Genomic DNA, 23,807 nt, shown 5'->3' with positions numbered 1-23,807 from the left:
AAAAAAAAAGGTAAAGGTAATTAGCTACAAGCAAAGAAAAATCAAATGAAGAGCTGAAAATTATACATTTATTTATCTATTTGTTCTACATCTTTCTTTTAAAACCTACTTTGAATTTTGAAAATTAAAAAGAAATCCATGTTATCACTAAACAATGAATAAATGAGATGAGCCAAGAATACAGAATAAACTGAGACCCCACAAACTTGCCTACAGACATTTTAAAAGTACATTCTCAAAACCAATTTCCATTTAGAGAACATCATATATATGATGCCCTGTTTTCTTCCCTTAACATGCCTGTTGTGGATGAAAAGGGTAAATTACAGTATTTTTGGCTATTTATATTTCACAGCCCTTTTTAGACTGTAGCCAATTAAGGACCACATGTGAGGTATATGATCTGCCAATTTCAGCAAAAGCTGGACTACTGGAATAAGGAAAAGAGCAACAGAAAGACAGGAGGCTAGAGAGACCATAATCAGGTTACTTTAGAGTAAAAGGCGTCTGCCATTTAAATCCTGAGGAAATAAATATTTTTTGTAAAGGTTGTGTTTGTAAATTTAAAAAAAATCAGATTTTGATAGTCATCTTAACTATAATGAGATAAATGTTATATTATTAGAAAATTTCTGAATTATACAATGACTAGTGATATTTCTTATGCAGATTATTCATTATACAATATGCTCATTTTGAATGGAAATGATAACTGTCAGGAGAAATTACTGTGTGTGTTCACATCACTCCTAGTAAAAGCAGTAATGATTACATTAACAGCAGCACCTGTCTACTTTATCTCCACAACAGTGTAATACGAAGAATATGGTCACAGACACTATTTGATTATTACTGTATTATTAGTTTTGGGTTTTTTCTTTTTGGTAAGATAAATTTCACACTGGGCTTTGGCAAGATGTGTTTTACTCACTACTTTTCTCTGGATCTGCCTTTAACTATCTTCAGTTTCTATCCCTTCTTTTCCCCATGTTCATGCAGGTCTGCCTGGTAGCAATTTTTTAATTCAAAAACTCATTTTACCACTCCATTCATCACATTGTTACATTAAAAAAAACTAAACAAAACACACTATTTTGATCATGTTCTTCCAAGATGCCATGCTCATTAATCCACACTAATTATCAATCCACATACTCCTTATATTCCTTGCTGCTTTGTGAAAATGCTCTGTCTTTTCCCAACTGTAACTACAACATAACTTTCCCCTTTGGTTTGCCAGGCAAACTCCTCATCCTTGAGTCAGCTCACTTGTAAAGACCACCTTACTGTCCTAGACTTAAAAATGATGGCCTCCTAGATTGACCAGGATTTACTTTGCTAGGTAAGGTATGTAGAAGCAATTTTGGGTTTACATATGCATACATGTATTTTATATATGCATACTAAAATAACTAATATTATTTCAAAAATATACAAATAACTAAGTAATGTAAATGATATTAAACATTAAAGAATTAATATCTCTTAAAATTGGTTAAGTTAGATTTTTCATGGTGTCTCATCACTTTTAAAAAGTGGTCATCAGCTTCTGACCTTTCTAGCTGAATTTGTGTGTAAAGATGTCAACTGTAAATTACTCATGGGTTTGCTCACACTCAAAATGTCTGCTGATTTTTATTAAAGAACCTAGGGAATCACAGTTCTGGCAGGTGAGGTTAAGATTCATCCTCAGCCTTATCAATATAAAATTCAGCCTTTCACCTATGTGGAACAACTCTGGAAAAAATGCACCATACTTCATAAAACATTTTAATAGAGATCATATATGCACACCTCTGAGAAAGAGTACAAGTTTCTAGATATACAGTGGCCCTAGATCAATGAAGAGATTATCACTGATTCTCTAATGAGTTGCCTTGTCATACCTCTCTCTATGGCTAATATATCCTGACTGTCTTTGGGTAGCAGTATGATTATTTACAGCATGACTGAACTTATGCATAGGCATGTGATTCAGTTCTGTGTGACAAAACTGAAGTGGAAGTTTGAAGAGAGCTTTTGGAAAAGATTGTCTTCCTTGATCAAAGAGGCAATGAAATGCTTCTTATCTGTTGCTTAGAACACTGTGTATGAGAATGTTACACTTGGGGCTGGGGATTTAGCTCAGCAGCATAAGCGCCTGCCTTGCAAGCAGGCAGTCGTGAGTTCGATCCCCGGTACCGATAAAAAGGAAAAAGACAAAAAAAAAAACAAAAAAAAAAACAAAAAAAAAAAAAAAAAAGAGAATGTTACACTTGAAGCTGAAGCAGCTCTTCGGAGGCCAAGTGAGAAGACATAATCAACCTGCGCGGGGTGTGTGTGTGTGTGTGTATGTGTGTGAAATTTTCCCAATATCTGGTTATAGGATACAAGACAGCACTACCAAGCAATTTTGCATCAGTTTCAGAACTACCCATCTCCAGACTTTTTATGTTAGATTAAAACATTCCTACTATTCAAGACACCTTGGATTGACTATTCTGTATTTCTGCAACCAAAAAAAAAAAAAAAAAAATACTAATATAAACACATCAGTAAAAAATCAGAGGATTCCAGTTTTGATGATTACTAGTAATGAAGTAAAGAAGGGAAAAACTAGTGAGCATCCTTTTGTCATGATGCTATATGTTTCTGTTTTCAAGGGAAAGCTGAGGATTTTGAGAGGGAAAGGGGATGAGGGCTGACATTCGAAGGGGATCCTAGGGCACAGCAGTGAGGTTGATGACATGGATGCCTCTGCACAGAGACTAAACTCCAGAGACAGAGTGGAGAAAGGGCTGAAGTCTGAGCATTAAAGATGCTTTATTAGCAGGCAAGCCAGGCAGAAAGGGCCAGCAAGGTAGTGTCCAGAGCACTCGGAAGGGATGAAGCAGAGGACTCACACCCTGTTCAGCGGAGAGCAGTGGTATGAAATGAAATCCTTTTGAAGACTGGATGTGATCTATCACATTCTAAAATGTACTGTAGTGGTAATGCTACTTCTTAAAACATCCTACAAAAATATTAGTATTATGGTAACCATTGTTGATCACCTGGTATTCTTTTACATCATGTACTATGTCCATCCTTCTGTTCTGACTAACTGTTTTGCTTTGTCACATTTGGTTTTTTTCTCTTCAAAAAAAAAAAAAAAAGTAGTAAGAACTGTGCGAGTAATAAAACCCAAAATGTGCAATTGTTATTGTAAAAAAGAGAGGAAAAAAAAGTGATATAACTGCATGTATATTTAAGAGTGTAAGATAGAAAACCACATTACTAGGTTTTCGTTGGATCACTGGACAGAACTGTTTGTAATTTTACTGTTTGAATGTCAACTTTGTATGCTTTACTTTTGTAATTTGAATAACTATTTCTAAGATGACAATATGTAATCTATTAACTAGTGATTTCTTACTGTATATTTTTTTCTTGAAATTTTTTATTACTTGTACCCTTTCACTGTTTTGTTTTGTTTTATTTTCTCTTTAAATTAAAAAAAATTAGTATTTAAGATACAGGAATACTAAGCCCAAAGATGCAACCAAAAGGGGGCAGGGAGAACCCACTCAAAAGTTCATCCCAGGAGACCAGCTAAAAACATTATGGATATTTCACACGATGAAAGTAAGAAAATGAATAAACAGGCTATGTTAAATATGGAGAAATGTGCAAGAAAAATTAAATGGAAAAGGTAAACAAGAGACCCCACCCACCCACCAAATATGGAAACAAAAAGCCTGTATATACATATAAATGTTCAGCTACGCCTACTCATTCTGAGAGTAGTATATGATAGTAAAAAGTTTGAAAATTCATTCACCAAACTGTCGATAGAGTTTTTTTGGGGGAGGAAGGATTATTGAGGATTTCCCTTTTCATTTTTTTAACCTATCTGGCAGAACATTTCAATTTAAAAATGTTTTAGCAATTAAAAAACAACTAAGAGGTTAAAAACACTGATTAAAGAAAAAGAAGAGTTTAAGGCAGGAGTGGTGGGGCCCTTCGTTACCAATGGTACAAAAGGAATGCAAAAAAAATAAAAGAAACCACCAGAAAATGCCACTGAATTTGGTGAATTAATTTTATAGAGCAAATTCCAGTAACTTGGGTCTTTAAAACAGTTGATACCTACCTTATTTTTGCAAAATATTATAGAGTTAATAATATTTGAGATCTATAACCAAATGCTGGGAACATCTGGTACCTTTAAAAACAGGAGGGCATACAGGGAACCTCAAATGAAAAATCGATGGGAACACAAACTGACTTGTCCTGAGGTACAGTAGCAGCAATACAGCATTTAAATGGAATAATTTTAACCCCACATTCTAACATCAAGAAGCCCTTACAGAAATAAAGAACATAATAAACACAGAGAAAAGATAAAGATAAGATTGTATGTCTATTTGTATAAAATTACCACAGATAAATCAGTGTTTAAGTATTAGTCCGAGTCTGCGATACATAATGAACACATTCATTGTGGGGAGTTGGAACATACAGATATAGCAGCTTGGTTCTTTTCACCTCCTCTCTCCGGGCCGCCCCTCCTCTAGATCCTCTTCTCATATGCAAAATTTCCTTGATTCCTATTGTCTAACTTCTACTTTGCCCTTTAAATTACTTTATACCTGGTGATAAGAGAAACCGCGTGATAAGGTGTTTCCTGCTTCATATGGACTGCTTCAATCTCATCACCATCTCAAATTTGTGCCTCTTTTAAACCTCTTCTTGCAAATAAAAAGCATGATGGCTAATTTGTGTTCAGTTATAAGAATATGTGTCTCTTTTATCTTTTTTTAACTGTTACGACTTTTGTATGTAAGAACCAGAATGCCCAGATATTACAAAAAGTTACCTTACATGTTATATATTATATAAAATGCTGGGGAGGCTTAAAATGCACTTTATTAAACTATATTTTAGACCTCTATAAAGCTTTTGAAAAACTTTACCATAGCCCAGTGACAAAATATTTATAATTTTACCAACTTAATTTTTTTGAAAAGAAAAAAGACACTTTTTTTAAAGCTTTATTATTTTTAGAATAAGATTTGGTTTTATATTTTAGGTTCATTAAGAATTGCCCCAATTTAAATGGGTATTGATAAATCAGCCATTTAATGTTAAAGATTGTGGTATAGCCAGATGTGATGGTGTGCACTTGCAATTCTAGCTGTCTGGGAAATTGTGGCAGAGGGTCAAGAATTCGATACTATCCAGGGCAACTTAGCGACTCAGTGAGATTCTTCCTCAAAATGAGAAAGGGCTGGGGATGCAGCTCAGGTTCAATCTGTTTTTATATATTCATAATATACATTCATCTATATACATACACTCACATATACATATATACACATAAGTATATTCATAAATGTGTATGTATGTATATATATGGGACATGGTTAAAAATGAGGTGAAGGTTTACATTGTAACAATGTATTAGGATGAGAGACACAATGCCATCTATCCCTTCAAAATACTCTGCCTCATTCTGAACACATGTTTACTCCGTCATTCTTGCCACTTTTTGAAGCAGTTCTGGGAGTCCTCTTTTTTGTGGCTGCCTTGATGTTCAGATTCAAAATGTTTACCTTTTATGATTATTTTGATTTTGGGGAAGAGGCAGAAATTGCACAGTGACAGTTCTAGTGAACAAGGCGGATGGGGGCACATGGTCATGTTTTCATGAACCACCTTTCATTTGGATGGCACTTTTTATCACCACATTTTAAAAATCACACTTCAAGAGAACACCAAAGAAAGAGAACTTCTACACGTACTGTAGCAATGGTGGGACAGGTATACCTGAAATGGGGTGGAGGAGTTATTTTGAGGGGGTTAATAGCAGTGTGATTTTTATTTTGACAAAATTTTAAAATTTGCATGTTCACTGTATATTTCAATCAGCTCATATATGAAACAACAACAACAAAAAATGTTTGTGATCAGAATTACATATATACCAGATATTAGGTATAAATAGTAAAATTTTGGTTTTCCAGAGTATAAACTAAATATAAACATTGTATTTTAGTAATGAAAGTAACTAACAAAATAGATTTTCGATTTCTGGTATTGAAATTTCTAGATGGATGTACACAATGCTGTCATGGTACCTTTCAGGGAAGCTGATGTTTAGAAGAAAGCAACCTCTACTCGAAAACCTATTTTACCATACTCGTATATTCTGAGAACCAGCTACCATGACTTGGGTACTACCTGAAGGGCTAACATGGGTATTTCACAATGTTACCCTTTCTAAAATGAATGCACAGAAGTCAAACACATGGGAATGCTACCATAAGAGCTACTATATTGCAGGGCCATGAAAAGTACAAGTAACTGGATGTGCCAGGCCATCCTAGGGCAACAGGGAGACATCAGAGGTGGGTGTGGAACTGAGTCTTAAAAGAATGAGTCTGTTAGGTTGAGAGGAAAAGACAATTTGAACAAAGGGAAGGTGTCTATGGCATAAGATCTAATGGTGTGTCACCTCAAAAAGGAGTCAAGATCATGGGGTGTGTGGAGGGATTAAGGGTAGGTGGGAAACAGAGATGAGAGAAAGTTTAGGAATTACTGTTGTATTCCAGAGCTCAGAGGACAAGACTTGTGGGAAGGGACAGATATTGGCCATTTTTATTCCTCCTCTGTCTCTCCAAGTTTGCTGTGTTCACACAGGGATCTGTGCTGTGTGGCTGCTCCACTGCACCCTTCTATAAGCCAGTTTTGTCTTTCCAGGAAAAAGAAAATCTGCTTTCCAGACTAACAGTAGTCTTGATCTTTCATCCATTTTGCAAAAATGGCGCTTTATATAGTCAGGTAAAGAGGCATTCACAAATATATGTGAAGACCATCACTTTAGGAGTTTGCTTTAAATTCTTGGTAGTAATTTTTTCTATCCTTTAAAAAACTTTTAGTTGTATTTTTTTCTAATCTGCTTTTTCTAAACTAGTAAAAGCTAGTTTTCTGGAACTAGGATACAGACAGACTTTGGCCCATTTAACAAGGTCAGACTGTTTATTCTTGACAGAATTCTTTCCCACTGTAAAAAGGTACTTTTAAATGCCACATTCCAAAACCAGTGCCAGTAAGCCACTGAAGCATATTTCCCCACAAGAACTGATACCATGTGTGGCCCCTAACTCACTGAGATCACCCAGCGTTAAAGAAGGTGCAGATAGTAATTCATGCCACCATGAAACTGATCAACTGAACTGTATCAGCCAGTTGCTTAGAGAACACTTGCACATATTTCAAAGCACTGGTGATCTTTAAGAGGTAATTAATGAAAATGAAAATGGGACAAGGGAATAATGGCTTTAAAAATTGAAAAAAAATTAGGATTGTAGAATAAAGTTTTGTAACTTTATATTAGTATCCAAACCTAGAAGTAGCAGAGCTTTTTAGTCTTTATTTTGGGGTTTTTATGGTTGAGCTGTTAAATTTACAGCCCCATTTTTAGGTTCTGCCAAGCCTTCAAGATAAATATATGAGCAGTGCTAAAGTAAATTCTCCTACACTTTCCCCTTCTTTCCTTTGCATGTCTCCTTGAGATTCAAAGCTGCATTACCCCTCCACAGCCAACCGTCAAACTTAACATTCTCATTTATGAGGGATTTAAAACTCATCAGTATCCTGACAGACGCTGGGTGCAAAAGTATCACTCAGCCGATGTCTCTGTGCCTAGAGAAAATAAATGATGAAAGCAAGGGCAGTAAAAGGAAGGGTTCAGCTGCTCAAAAAGCACCATTTAGGAACAGATTTAGAAAAGTAGCAACAAAGTAATAAAATTAATTAGAAAATCCAGGACTACAAAATAATCCTTGAGAAGTATAACCTGAACTTTTGGAGATACACTATACAGATTAACAGAAACACATACCTAATCTTCTGAAGGACTGAAAACAAGCGGACAAACAGACAACACAGATATTCTAGTCCTATCCCAAGATACTATAATTCCTCAAAAGATTCTGAAAAATATTTTTCTTGAATAAAAGCGTACCATTCCAAAAGTAACAGTATACAAGTTGGACAGATGGAAGAAAGTCTGTGAGCTTGAATAAAGAAGGATGAAACACAATGAGGATTATCTTAGGGATTAATTTAGGGATGACTGCTCAGACAAACACTCAAAGTATAAATGTTATTCCCCCGGAGCTCAAGTTATTATCAGGGAGCCATGTAGGCAACTGGGAAGATTAGTTGAAAGTCACATCTAAAACAAACACTCCCTGCCCCAAAAACCCTTTAAATGCCTGTAAATGATGGTGCAAAGGCAAGCAGTGACAAAGACTTAGAAATTCACAGGTTAAAAACACTGAGACATTTGATGGTGTTAGATGACAAGTAGTGAGCGATTATGCATCTAGGGATGATCTTTGGACTGGAAGAGAAAAGCAGGCTGGGGATGCACTGAAGAAAAACCTAAAACATTTTGTGTGTCACACTACAGAGTTTGATATTTGTTCCTTAGGCACTGGAGAATCATCAGGATTCATTGATTCATTCACCTTGTATTTCTCAAGTCCTTACCAGGTACAAAGAAGGCACTATGAGAAACCTAAATAGTATAAAATTTTGATTGAATGGAGTACACATGGGCACGTTCAATGTGACAAAATTGAGCAACATATCTTTTTCTGGGAATTTATACAATGAAGCCCAAGGAAAATGATGATATGGCCAACTTTCCTTTCCTTTCAAGGTGGTAGTGATAGCTGTAAAACACAAGCTGATACATCCAAAAAATTAAAAGAGGCACAAAGGTCCAAGCTATAGAAATGTTGCTTTATATTCAATTCCAAGGACTATGCCTCATAATCTGGTAAGAATTAAGACACCTGAGTTACACAAATTTAGATAATAGAATTATTTCATTAAATGAAGTTCTTCAGACCAGCCTCTGACCAAACACAGAAGGCATAATCCCATAGGAACATTAAAGGTAAGAGGCAGCAATACTCAACAGAAGTCATCTTCTAAATTCCCAAGAAACCTTTGCTTTCACAGCCTCTCTAAAGCATTTATTCTGGTCAACCTTAAGACAGTAATTGGTCTTCACATTTAAATTTGGCTTTAGGCTTCTGAGGTTTCAATGGCACCATATGGGGTGCCATTTATGACAGATATAAAAAAACCAGGTGACAACCAAACTATATCTATGCTGTATCTTGATAGGACATGCTGGCTGAACATGAATGGAGGAAGCAAGACATACAAGTCCTTTCTCTGAGTAAAATATCCTACTGAAAGTAGCACTCCAGCTAAATTCTTTTCATCTAGATCTAATCTGTAAGAGTGATCACTTATGAAGGAGCTAGAATTAGGTGAGTCAGATGAATAATTATCTTTTATAAATACGGAGAGCAATCATTTGATTCATTTTCCAAATACAGCTGGCATACACACCTACAGCAGCTTGCTGTACAGTAAATAATTCGTTTTCTTTCTGCATGGGAGAAATTCTCACAGTGGTCATCAATGTTTTCCCTTGCTGTGGAGGCAGAGTTAACCGATCAGATGGTAATTCACAATGTGTTTTATTGCCACTGAGAATGCCCAATGGAAGATCTGGATGGGCTTTCGTGTTTGTTTTGGCTCTGGCATTTTCCATGTACCCGGTCCTGGGAATCCTAAAGAAAACGTGTCCTGTTCCCAGCTCTATGCACTGCTTCCATTGTGTTCCACTTCCCTCACTAGGGAAAGTGAAAACGAAACCAGCACAAACGCTCCATTGTTAGCTATGAAATATGTACTGGCAACTGAAGTTCTAACAAAACAGACCTGGTAGTGTCATGGCAAGATGTTGAGTGGGGAGGGAGTTCTGGAAGCCCTTCCTTCTTCAGAGGTGAATCCTGCACTTTTGCTGAGGTGCTGAGGCCACAAGGCTTTGGGTTTTTTCCATTATACTCATGTAATGCTCTTGGTTTGATTTATTCAGTATGCACTGGCAGCTTTTGGAGGCTTCTGTGGGAGCAACTCGGCTGCCCAAGCTGAGGCACAGATCCTGCCAGGTCTCCATAGTAAATACAAGATGCACGAAGTGGAAACAAACATAAATATTTTCTCCTGTAAAAATGACAATGTTCTGCTTTACTCTTGTCATTTGGTATTGCCAAATAGGTGCCATCCAATGAGCTACTCCAGACACATACACGGAAAACAAACAGATACGCACAATCATGGGGTCTCTATATCCAGGCAGTCTCCAAAAAGAGCGAGCTGGTAACCTCTGAGAGCATACCCTATCCTGAGATGGGTGAGCAGGGAGGGCTTCCTTGATGTCAGCCCTGGCAGCTTCCTTAGTCATCTGGTCTCACAGAAACCACACAGAACCTCAGTTCTATTTCTACCTACATATTCCTTTGTATGACTATTTTAGGGAGATTTATCTCCTCATCTGGCTTGTAAACTCTTTGAAACCAAAGACCCTGGTAATCTTTCAGGTTCACTGACAGCAACCTGGCTCATGGAAAGTAATCAATAATTATTTGTTGACTGAAAGCCATGACTCATTATGTTGATTTTTCTCCCATAGTTTCCCTGAATTCAAAAATTTCCTTCAGTGTTTAATAAATACTACCAACACTGAGGTTAGCCTAAGAAGCCATCTAATGTCAGAGGCATAAAGAATGGATACAACTCAAATTTTGTACTGCTTATTGTGATAAATAAATTAATCATCTTAATAAAACAATCTTTAGAATCTTTTCAACTGCACTAAAAAATTATCAAATGATTCCTGTATTCTTTACAGTTCACTAATAATAGTCTTACTAGATTTTAAAATTTATGTATTGTCTTTTGATGATTTCTACAGAGGAAAGATCTTATTAGGACACGCATATCTTTTAACAGGGATGATTAGGAAAAAACACTTTTGGAGAAAGTGAATATAATTCACCCAGTGAGCATATATTAAAGGTTTTTAAAGACAGAACATTTCTGTTCTTCCATTATAGTGCAAAATGAAAATTTCCTCCAAAATATATGTTAACCCAGGCATTAAAGGAAAAAAATACAAATTTAATAACGAGTATTAAATGGTTACACTGAAACGTCATGATAAGACTGGTGAGTGTAGTAAAGAAATTTGTTTAAAGTAGGCTAATCCTGGACTTCATCCCAGCAGCTAAGGTCAGTGAGGTAACCAATGGTCATGAGTAGTTTTATAGTGACTGTCCTGCAAGGGTATCTGGCCCTTATATTTTGGCACTGGCAATCACATTTCAATATAAACATTTCTGAAAGGAATGGTCACATTTTGTGATGTAGACTTCTATTCAGCTTTATGGTGAATGTGCTGGAGAGTGACTGGCCCTTACTTTAATGGTATTGGCATTCACATCTGGGTATAAAAATGTCTAAAAGCAGTGTCATGTACACTAAGCACAGAACAATCCACAAGCTGCTACAGTTATATACCTAGATGATGTAAGGGAGTGGATATACACGTAGGAATGACTGAGGGAATGCTTGATTTTCCCTAACCAATAATACAAGATACTCAGATGCACAAGCATGTCAGAAATTTTATTCTGAAATCTGCCTGAAAAATAAAGTAGGCAGCACCAGTGTGGTGTTTCTCACTGTGTCAAACTGTGGTAATAGCTAGGCTATTTTTAAAATAAGACATAAAAACATTTTTTTAAAATGGACTTTTGAACATTTGTGGTACCTCTGGATACATTTCCTAGAATATGAGAACTCCAAGGAACATAGTTTTGATATACATTGGGGATACTGGAGCCTTTAGTGGGAAGAAAAGGAAAGTGGTGATGGTGGGTGAGAGCTAGATTAGAAACACCATACTACTTCAAGCCATGTACAGTCTAATTGATGAATTCAGACTTTAAGACTTGGTTTCCTCACTTGCAGTATGAGATAGTTGATAAACAGTTCCTAAAACACCAAAGGTAATAAGATCATCTTGAATGCTATATGGTTAGGTTTAAAAAAAAATGAAGATTTTACATCATAAACAGAAAAGATGACCGTTCTGTTTATGATGTAAAGTCATTATTTTTTTTAATAGCTGCAACCATAGTCTAAATTCCTGTGACTGTCCCTAAATTCACTTTTACCACAAAGGCAAAAATAGGAAATATATTCCATTTTGGAGAAGAGTAATAGAAACTCTTTTGTTAAAAAAGTACAAAATAATTAAGACCGGGATATAAAAGGTTTTATCTTAAAGTTATTTTAAAAAGTTCACCTGCTGAGAATAGCTATTTTCTCAATTAATCCTGAAAAGATGCCTGTTCTTAAATGTTGGCACAGAGGGGGGCTGGGGATTTAGCTCAGTGGCATAAGCGCCTGCCTTGCAAGCAGGCAGTTGTGAGTTTGCTCCCTGGTACCGATAAAAATGAAAAAGATAGAAAAAAAAAAAAAAAAGAAAAGAAAAAAAATATTGGCACAGAGGGCCAGGGATATAGCCCAGCAGCACAACACCTGCCTGGCAAATGCGAAGTTGTGAGTTTGATTTCTGGTACCAAAAAAAAATTTAGGCAGTAATAGTCCAGGATCTGTGAGGTGATGAATGGAATTAAATATTGCTCACTGCCCACTCAAAGGTCTAGGTTGTAAATGAGAATATTTTGAAGTTTTTAAAAAGACTTTAAGAATACAAACTGTTGTCAATGGCCTAAATAGAAATAACATGTATTTCTGTTAAATACATATATACCAACATAGATAAAACAGACAACTAAAATATAAAAGTATCTAGTAATTCACTCATTCTTTCTTTTGGAGAATATGCTCACCACTGAAGAATAGGAAATCTTTTCTAAAGCTTGCTAATACTAAAATATAATGGTTAAAAACAGTGTCTTAAGGGCTAGGGATTTAGCTCAGTGGCACAAGTGCCTGCCGGCAAGCACGAGGTCATGAGTTTGATTCCTGGTACAAACAAAAACAAAAACAAAAAACAGAAACACAACCAAAACTGTCTTAAATTACAATAATGTCACATTTTCTAGCTCCATATCTTTCTGTTCAGAACAGGAAGTTCAATTTACACAAGTAATCAGTTTTTGATGCAACTGAAAGGATTATTTTAAATATATCACACAAACTGTAAACCTGGGTTTGAGTTATTGTTTCACTCCTAGCATGAGGTGAAGCTACAGAATAAGTAGCTTTCCTGACTTTGAACACAGGTACCCACCAATGAATCAATCAGACTCTGGTACAAAATGGGCTGAGACATTTTAAGCTACATATTCAGGTAAATGTTAATGCTTACTAGTAGCAGGTAGCTTATAAGTCATTTCTTCTCTGTATCTATTATGACAACTTTATATCTGCATGTCGGTGTATCAATTTATTCATTAAAAACACTACTTGAATACCTATCAAAATAAAAAGGATAAATAAGAGGCTGCAATTACCTTCAAGGAACTTATAGTTTGATAAATACGATCCCCAAATAGCTATAAACCAGACAGAAAGCAGTGCCACAAATATAAAACATAACTCTAGAAAGGAGGAAGAAAGTAGGATTAGTTTTCTGGTAGGGGGTACTAGAAAAGACATATGAACCAGGCTTTAAATAATCATTAATAGCACTGTTCAAGGCTGAAAGACTTCAGTTTTGAATCAGTTAACATGTAATTCCCTTAATATTCCACAAATTAAGTTGATTTTCAATTCCTGTGATACAATTTGTTGAAAAATGTGTATCTACAGGAAGTGAAATGTATTTGTACCATTGCAAAGTGAAAAACTATGATTCTAAGTTTTTATGTGTTGCCATGTACCTGTAAATGACTGTATTAAACTGATTTTTCCTTTAAGCAGAAAAAATATAAAACAATGAGAAATTTTAAAAAATGCAATGCCCTATAGATATTGTATATTTTATTACTGCCACTGAATTCCAACTGTTACTCTTGCAAATGAAGTCGTTCCCAGCTGCTAACATATTTTACTTATGTCACCACAGGAAATATAAAGCATAAATACAGTATCAACAAGATACTGAAAAATTACGCATTTATGTTTCACCTTTACTCTGAATATGAAATCTTTCTACATTTTCCTGTTTTCAAATATGAACTTTCAGCAAAAATGGAATGTTAATTAACACTGTACACATGCTAAGATATCATTCCTCAAATTTAACAAGCAAAAGATAAAACGAAAACCAACTGGGTTTCCTGTTGTTATTTATGGATATCAGTGCCCACTTGAGGGACTGGAATAAAATGTCCAGCTCAGTTACAGCTCATCCTTCCCTCAATTTATGTACTCAAGGAGGCCATTTCCTTCATCTGCTCCCTGATGAGTCTCTTGGACCACAAAGCCTATTCAAGCTTCTCCCCAGGGTCCCAGAACAAACATGAGCAATAACTTCCTAGGGAAACCCAACGCCTACCTCACCCTTCCCACTGGGGAAACACAGACTCAGCCCTTTCTGGTGTGATTATGTAAGAATACACAGGATTGTCTGATCCTGTCCAAAGCAGAATCTATTCTTTAAATATCAACTTGTGCCTTATCATCTCGAAAGTACTGGTATATTCTGGACAAAGAGGAAACAAGCAGGATTTATTTTTCAACAATGGCAACATACTTCAAGGATTCTGGGTAGAAAAAATGTTGGGAATGTAACAAGTTTTATATGTGCAGGTTCACTAGTCACATTTTGAGAGAGGAAAGGACACAAGGGAAGCAGAATATTTTCAAACCAGATTCTCCCTAGGCAAGTTACCTGTGTCACACAGTTTTCAACTTCTAACTTAAGTTTCTACTCATCAGTTGAAGCATTACTGAGTTTGGGGAAATGATTTTTTGCTGGGCAAAATGTTAGCCTCTTTCAAGCATATGCATCAAATATCAAAAGCAGTTACTCATTCCTCATGTCACTGTGATGATGAATGATTTCACTAGGTGTTCCTCAACAATGCCTCCCACCTGGGAGAGCACTGCCCTGATTTGAGAACCTCTCTGTGGTTAAACACAGACCACATCTGTATTATTTTTCTTAAAGTTTAATTTAACATGTTTTAGGGTAACACTTCTCATCAAATCAAAGGGATTCTCTGCATTGAATTCCTGCTTCAAAATAAGTAGCAAGCCACTGCTTGGCTTTTTGTATCTATGATGAATATACTATTTATAAAATAGGTATTTCAAAGAAACTGGATATTGATTCCTACTTCCAAGTTGCTCTTTCTATAGTTTGGATGCATAATTTCACAAAAATTCACCTCTGAAATAATAAAGAGAAATAAGAGCTAATCAAAGTCAATAGCTATTATAATTCTGCATCTGAATGAATAGGATGTTGTAATTCATTCTTTATCAAAAGAGGGTTTTGGGTTCACTTTTTACTCTAGCACCAATGAAGTCTTCACCAGAGCAGTGCTACCAGTTCAAAAGTCATCCGAGTTCACTGTCAATTTAACTTCTTCATAGTCAGTGTCATGTTCAAAGGAGTGCTTTTATACAGCTGGGAAGACCCTCTAGTTGTTTCTCAAGCTAGAATGCTCAGATGGATCTATGTCCTCAGTGCCTTCTGGCTGTGAGCTGAGTATCCTCCCATCACTACATGTACAGCTCTGACAATAGTGGTTATGGTAAAAAGCATTCGGAAGCTTGTTACTGATTCCTTTCTAGTGGCTAAGATGCAATAGGCTATTTCTGCAACTGGTCTTGTCCACAACAAACCTAGCCCGGATGTGTCTGTAGTTGTAAGCAGAATGTGTTCCTCTTATCCACTACCATACAAAAAAAATGCAAAGACATTCTTTCCTAGTTGGTACTAACCAGAGACAATAATAACTATAGGAGCACAGAAGTAGGGGTGTGTGTGTCTATTATTGAAAAGAGGAAAAGTAAGTTTAATGAAAGAATAATACTCTCTTACTCACCACTGAAGTAAGAGCCATTTGAAAACTATAGATGCGGGCAAGGCCAAAGTCAGCCAGCTTTATTTGTCCATTGCTGGTCACCAGAATGTTCTGTGGTTTTAGATCACGATGTACCACTCGGTGAGAATGAAGGAAGTCCAAACCTCGAAGAAGCTGAAACATCATATCCTAAATAAAACAAAAAATAAGATCAGTAACTGCTCAAAACAGAAACTCACTATGTACTGTATTTGACACTGAACTCCAACACTTTGCTGAGTGCATGACACAAAGCAGACACTGGAGAAATATTAGCTGAACAAATTGGTTTTCCTATTTCTCTACTGTCAAGAACACTTTGAATCTTTTCAATCTCAACCTGGCATTTTATTAATGAAAAGAATGCAGAATAGTTTTGAATGTCACAGGAAACATTCTAGAAGGATATACATCAAATTGGTGTGGGGGGTTAATGTTGAGAAGGCGAAGTAGGAGGAGGTGAGGAAGGAATGCATCTCTTGTTTAATGTTATTTCAACAATGAAGATCTGGTGGTATTCATTATATTAATGGTGGTTATGATTTTTGTAATGAGCACTACACTAAGCAGTCACTATGTGTCAAGTGCTATTCCAAGCATCTTCTTTTGAGTAACTTGTTTAATCTACAATAAACGTTGAAGGGAATAATCTCATCACTCCATTTTATAGGTCAAGAAAGTGAAGTTAGGTAATTGTCATAACACTAGTAAGAGACAAAGACTGAAATCAAACCAGGATCCAGAAAAACTGGGTTCAAGACTCCAATGTACTCCTTTATTAGGTTAACAAGTGTGTAATCTTTTAACCTCTTTGAGACCAAATGTTTTTCATCTGTAACAATCTACTTTCTAGGGACAGTGTTTACTGCATTATCATTATTAAGTGACAGAGAACAAGAATGCAAGTATATATTTTCCTGTATGCTATAGGATATACTTAGATCCAATAAAATTAGATGTGAAATATCAAGTTCAGAAACAGTATCTGAAAGTAGGAACTTAAGACACTGACCATAATGTCATGGTCTTCTGAAATCTAGAACTGGTAACTTACTCACTAACCCCAATATTGTGAGAATAGTACCTATAGGAAATATTAGTCTATTTCATTCATACCCGGGCTGAAAAAGTGATTAGACAGCATTATGTACTTTAGAGCAGACAGGAGTTGTGTAGAAACATTTGTTTATCAGCTGGAACAGTAATGCTTTTCATCAAGAAAGGTATAGCATTAGGTTTGTGGTTTCTAGTTCTGGTTCTTCCTTCTAGAGATGGGTGTTCTGTATTCATGTCTCAGCTTGTTGGAAATCAAAGCCTCCATTTTTCCATTTATCAATTTACGTTTCCTGAGAGTAGGAAGTTTAAAGGAAGCAATGTATGCAAAGTGGGAGTGCTGTTTCTGGCACATGGTATTTCTGAGGATGACCACTGCCTTGCTAAGTGGCCTGTTTTGTTGGGGAGACAGATTACAAACAACTATAAGAATGTACACCAGTGATTTAAGATCAGGTTATAATTTCTGAAAAGGTGCATGCATTTTATACAGGTTTATGGGAGTAACTTTTGAGATTCCCTAAGTGGGTATTCTGAGTTGGCAGGTTACCTTTTAAGCTTACCAAGGGGAAAACCCTGGAGAACACTGCACAAGCAAGGGACTAGAACTGATGCAGGTCAAATAACTAGCAATGAATAAATAGCACATGAACATAAAACACAAATGTTAAAGAAAATCATCTTCTGCTGTGGCAAATAAGCCTTTATTAGAAACATGCACACAATTTATAAGCACTGGATTTTAAAAAGCAGGACTAACTTAAAGTAATGTCATGCTGGCTCATTATGGTCAGCTTCCTATGCAATAAGCACCACCTACTTAAAATCGAGTTGAGAATAAATCTGCTTGGTTCATGCTATTGTCCAAACAATTTAAGTAGCCAAATAGCAGTATAAAAATTTTAAACAAATTAATAGAAGGCCCATCTAAATTTCTATTACAAAGTACGTATTGCCTTTGGGTACTTATGCTGCATGTTAAAAATTATTATACAACTGGTTCCAAATAATAGGGTGATATGAATGAGTGAATTACAACAGTATACAAGTATGAAAAAGCAGCTTTACTCCTGAATCATAAGAAAGGTTTTCATCAAAGACATTTTAAAGGGTTCTCTACTTAGGCTAATCTGTTTTATCTCAATTTATAGTCTCATGAGACATTAGCTCCTCAAGATTTTAATCCTAAATTAATCTAACCCAGAGCAGAGTCAAATACTTCACAGCAACCCAATTGACACAACACAATGAATCTAGGGAAACTGTCCACTGCAGAGCTTTAAATTAAACCAGGTTTAAAAATCTTCCCTCATTATGTTACAAAGTTCTGGCACAGAAGTTCTGAACATTTAGTCACATTGTGACGAATAGTCACATGAGGTCTTACTCTATCTTGCCATGTAGCTTGAAAGTGTGTTTTAACACGACACTACTATAGAATGAAAAACAGCCCTATGTGTTTTCAAATGGGGCTCTGTGCTTGGCAACTCTCCTACAAAAGACGCTAGACTTCAGTCTAAATCTTTTGATGACAGTCTGTGAGTCTTTTAGCGGCTTCTTTTAGATGTTCTGCAACTGTAATTTCCTTACTTTTTAAAAAATCCAAACAAATAAGCAAACTCAATACCTACCTTAAAATTTTCTCATAGAAAAAGATTCATGACATTGATATCCTATTTGCCAACTGTTAAAGATGCAAATTATTTAAAGATACTAAAAACACCCAGTTTATACTATATAGTAAGTCACAGATACAGAAGTCTTCAAACAGACATTTTTCATTATTTGGATATATCTGGCTTTAATCTGAGGAATATGTTCACATTCCTCAAAGTTTTGATTCCAAAAATGAGTACAATTTTTCTATTTAAAACTAAAAACTTAACATGTACAACGTGTACAAAGGATCATCATTATGTTTCTTATAATCAGCAAGCCAGTCTTTTCAAATTCATATCAAAATTTTCATAGAACTATCTTCATGATATTTTCTTTATTTCCTAAAAAAGTGTGTTATAGGAATCTACAATCTCAGAGATACCACTTTTAAAACAATTTTTTTGTTGTTACTGGGGATCAAACTCATGATCTTGCACTTGTCAAGCAGGCGCTTGTGCTGCTGAGCTAAAGCTAGGAAAAAAGATTGTTTTAATACCAAACTGACAACATTTAGATTTAAGGTCAGGATTATGAGTATAGAAATAGAGGTAAAGGTTACCTGAATCTACATATAAGTAAGGGTGGTTAAGTCATGAAATACAGAGCTACCAAAAAAAGTAAGGACCAGTTCCAGGATCTTTTGTTTCTTATTAATAAAACATATCTATTCCTTTATCTATGTTCCTATATTTTAATTTTTAATTGAAATAAAAATACATAAAATTTGCTATCTTGAACCATTTTAAGTGCATGCTTGGTATGCACTACTGTGCAAAAAATTTCCAGAACCTTTTCATCCTGAAAAACAAACTATATGCCCATTAAACCAAGACTCCATTTCCTTCATTCTTTGGCCTCTGGCAATCACCATGCTACTTTCTGGTTTTATGAATTTGATGACTCTTGCTACATGTGAATTGTATCATCTCCATTTTTCCCATTTTTTAAATTTAAAGATAATAAACCAAACCAGAACAAAGCAGATTAGAGTAAAACAATGCAAATAATACAGGATTTCAGAACAAGACATCAGGAAATCAACAGTGGCCACCATAAGGTTTTTTGTTTTCCTTGAAATAGTTGTTCATACCTTCACCCACAGTAAGTTAATATAAACCAAAAGAGTATAAAAGCAATCAAACCAAAGGAATGAGAGTCTTACGGGCCTTCAAAACCAGACACTAGGAAATCAGTAATAGCTACCATAAGGTCTCTTGTTCTCTTCAAAATAACTGTTCATACCTTCATGTATATTGAAATTAAGTAACACAAAACAGACTAAAATCAATCAGAACAAAAAATAAAAGCATTATTGGACTTCACAGCAAGCTAATAGGAAATCAACAATGGCTACCATAACGTCTCATTTTCTTCGAAGTAGCTGTTCTTACCATCAAACATAATAAAATGAATTCTTGTAGACTCTTAGGAGAAGCTCTAAACCTATATATATATAGATCTATCCTTTCTGTATTAGAGGGAAAAACAAAACAAAGTATAGGCTTTCAAAACAAGGTTGTAGGAATGTAACAAATTTTCTTGTTTTGCATTATTACCTTCAAAAGTCTTATTCGAATTACCAGATAGTCAGGCAAAATTGATCTAATCCTGTGGATGTTAACTGTTTTGTTCCAAGAACTAACAGAATTAGTTGTATAATCATCTTAGTAATCTTAAGTGTACATATACAAATTGTATCCTTTTTTCTTTTCTCTCCCTTTCCCTGAGTTGTTTTTTCTTCTTTGAGAAGTTTCTTACCTTTCACAGTATTTTTTGAAGATTTTGTATTTTCTTTATTCTTCTTTATTTTCTTTTCATTCTTACACTAGGGAGACAATATGGCATTTACACATGTGAGTTTGATTTATTTCACTTATGAGTATGGTCTCAAGTCACATCCATTTAACTATAAAAGCCTCAATGCAGTCTTTCTTTACAGCTGAATAGTATTCCATTGTATAAAAGTACCATATCTTTTTTTTATCCATTTCTCAGTTGATGGGTACTTAGATTATTTTCCAAGATTTAGCTATTACAGATTGTGCAGCTATAAATGTGGTATACATATATCACTGTGGTATGATGTTTTCAGTTCTTCTGGGAATATGCCCAGATGTGGAACAGCTGGGTCAAATGGGACTTCCAATTCCAGCTTTTTGAGGAACCTCTAGATTGACCTCCATAGTGGTTGCATCAGTCTACACTTCCAACACTGCAGAAGAGTTCCTTTTTCTCTGCAGCCTCTCCAGTATTTGTCGTTGGTAATTCATACTTTTCTAGGAATCTGTCCATTTCTTCTGTGTTATCAAACCTGTGAAAGCAAAGGTATTCAAAGTAGCTATTGATGATCTTCTTTATTTCTACAAGGTCTGTAGTGATTTCTCCCTTTTCATTCCTTATTGCATGAATTTGAGCATTTTCCTTCCTTTTTTAAAAATACGGTTGACTAGGGGTTTATCAACTTAATTTATTCTTTCAAAGAACCAACTCTCTGATTCATTAATTCTTTGTATTATTTTCCTAGTCTATATTGTGTTGATTTCTGCTCTGATCTTTATTTCCTCCCTTCTTTTGGCTTTGGGCTTGACTTGCTCTTCTTTTTCTAGATGTTTGAGATATAGCATCAGGTTGTTTACTTGTATTCATTCAGTTTTTCTGATGTGGGAATTCACTGCAATAAATTTCCCTTTGAGGACTGCTTTGACTGCATCCCACAGGTTCTGCTAAGTTGTATTTGTACTTTCATTTATGTACAGATGTTGTTTAATTTCTTCTGTGACCCACTGATTATTCAGGAGTATATTATTTAATTTCCATGTGTTTATGGAGTTTTTGCATTTTCATTTGTCATTAACTTCCAGTTTTATAGCACTATGAGCAGATAATATGCATGGGATAATTTCAATTCTTTGCATTTATTTGTGCACGTACTATGGTCTGTTATACGACCTATTTTAAAGAATGTCCCATGTGAAGCTGAGAAGAATGTAAATTCTGTTGTTGGGTGAACACTCTGTACATGTCTATTAAATCCATTTGTTCACAAGTTTGATTCAGTTCTTTTATTTCTTTGCTGATGTTTTGCCTCGTTGATCTGTCTCTTTGTGTCAGTAGGGTGTTAAGGTCTCTCATTATAATTGTGTTATTGCTTATTTGAGTTTTCATTTCTATCAATACTTGTTTTACATAGCTGAGTGCACCCATATTTGGTGCATATGTATTTAAGATTGTTATCTCTTCCTCTTGAAGTTTTCCCCTAACTAATATGTAGTGATCTTTTTTTATCTCTTTTAATCATTCTTGGTTTGAAGTTCATATTCTGCAAACAAAATAGCTACCCCTCCATTTTTGGTGTTGGGGGGTTCCTGTTGCATGAAGTATTGTTTTCGATCCTTTGACTTTCAATCTATGAATTTCCTTTTGGATTAGATAGGTTTCTTGTATACAGCATATGGTTGGATATTGTTTCTTGATCCATTCTACCAGTCTGTTTCTTTTAATTGGTGAACTGAGGCCATTTACATTAAGGGTTATAAGTGATATATACTGGCTTATTTTTGTCATGTTACCTTTCTGTTATTGGTTCTTTACATTTCCCCTCTGTTTGTTTAATTGTTTGTGCTGCTTAGTAGTTTCTTTCTGTTAGTGTTTTTGAAATTGTAGTTATTTTTATGTGTATCTAGAATATCTTTCAGTATTCTTTGAAGGGTTAATTTGGTGGTCATGAAATTTTTCAACTGTTCTTTATCTTGGAAGTATCTTCTTTGTTCATCAATTTTGAAGGATGGTTTTGTAGGGGGCATCAATCTGGGTTGGAAGTCAGTTTCCTTTAGATTTTGAAATATTTCATACTCTTCTTGACTTCATTGCTTGTTTTGGGAAGTCTGCTGTGATTTTCGCTGGCTTTCCTTTATATGATTTGTTTGTTTTCTTTAACAGCTTTTAACATTTTGTTCTTACATATGTCTGAGTGTAGATATATTTTGGTTATGGCTGATTGGAGTTCAATATGCTTCACTTATCTGTATGTGAGTTTCCTTTCCCATGTTTGGAAATCTTTCAGCTATTCTGTAAATAGTCTTTTTATTTCATTTATGTTGTCGCCTTCTTTTTCATTTATACCTATTAACCTTATATTGTTTTTCTTTGCATCATTTTGCAACTGTTGAATTATTTCCTGATTCCTTGTTGTTTTTTAAAAAGATCTTTCCTTTCCTGTTCACTAGCTGCAATCTTGTCTTCGAGGTATGAAAGTCTATCTTTGCATTCATTGAGGCAGTTTTGCCAGCTTTCAATGGAATTTTTGATTTCCTGGATATCCTTTTGAATCTGTTTCATGCATTCTATTGCTTTCTTATATTGTTCATTCAAGGTTGCAAATGTTTTGTCCTGCTCCTCTATGTTTTTTTTTTTTTTACCATGTCTTCTTTAGATGAGTTCAGTATTTCTTTTCATTACATTTATCATTTCTTGTTTTACCTGGGAGATTACTTCTGATCTAAGTCCCTTTATAGCTTCATGGAGTTGTTTCTTTATGCAATTGTTAATATTTCAGATATTTTGGCTTACGTTTTCTTCTGTGTCCATGTCTCCTAGACTTGTTTGGGATGAGCTGGAGGTGTAAGATTGCATTTTGCTTTTTTCACTTTGTCATTTTCCTGTATTCTCCTGGGGCAGTTGAATGCAAAGTCTCAGTTGTTTCTTGGATTGAGGATGGCTTTCTGTACTGTAAGGAGTTCCCCTAGTTCAGTAGATGTTAGGCAGTCCTTACTGGATCCCTAATGGCACTCAAAGGCTCTTCAAATGAAGTGGGGGATGCTGGGTGAATCTTCAGCTCACCCTGTATGGCTCACCAAAGCTCCCTGGCTGGTTGAGGTCACTGCTCAGGGCCATACCAGGTTCTGATGTAGTAGGTGTACTAGGGCTGTGGCAGGCCTTCAGTTCATGCCACTTGGCACACCAAAGCTCCCTGGCTTCCCTGAGTGGGGCCCTACCAGGTTCTGAGCAACATACTAAGGCTGCACAGCTAGGTAGAGTTTGCTGTGGAGGCCTTCAGTTCACATGCAGTGGCTCAGATACTGGGCAGGGCCCACTCAGAACCTGAGTGATGACCCAAAGGTCCTGGACTGTTTGGGGATGTGAGCAGGGCCTTATTGGATTCCAAACAAAGTCCTGCAGCTGCATAGATAGATAAGAGTTTGCTGTGAAAACCTTTAG

The 23,807-nt window shown here is 35.6% G+C and overlaps 1 protein-coding gene across 2 annotated transcripts in view; it reads right to left on the bottom strand.

Moving 5' to 3' along the window:
* Cdk6 (cyclin dependent kinase 6) overlaps window positions 1–23,807 on the bottom strand; it is a 235,538-nt gene that overhangs the window by 90,722 nt on the left and 121,009 nt on the right. For both annotated transcript variants that reach the window (XM_003475102.5, XM_063242755.1), the window contains exon 3: window positions 15,861–16,028. In XM_003475102.5, coding sequence (XP_003475150.1) covers window positions 15,861–16,028 — 168 coding nt within the window. The remainder of the gene's footprint in view (window positions 1–15,860; window positions 16,029–23,807) is intronic.

This window comes from Cavia porcellus, unplaced genomic scaffold (genome assembly GCF_034190915.1).
Source record: "Cavia porcellus strain 051 isolate PalLab524CR breed Dunkin Hartley unplaced genomic scaffold, mCavPor4.1 scaffold_2, whole genome shotgun sequence".
Classification (NCBI taxonomy): Eukaryota; Metazoa; Chordata; class Mammalia; order Rodentia; family Caviidae; genus Cavia; species Cavia porcellus.
Note: the sequence above shows the minus strand (reverse complement) of the source record. Positions and strands in the feature narration are given on the sequence as shown.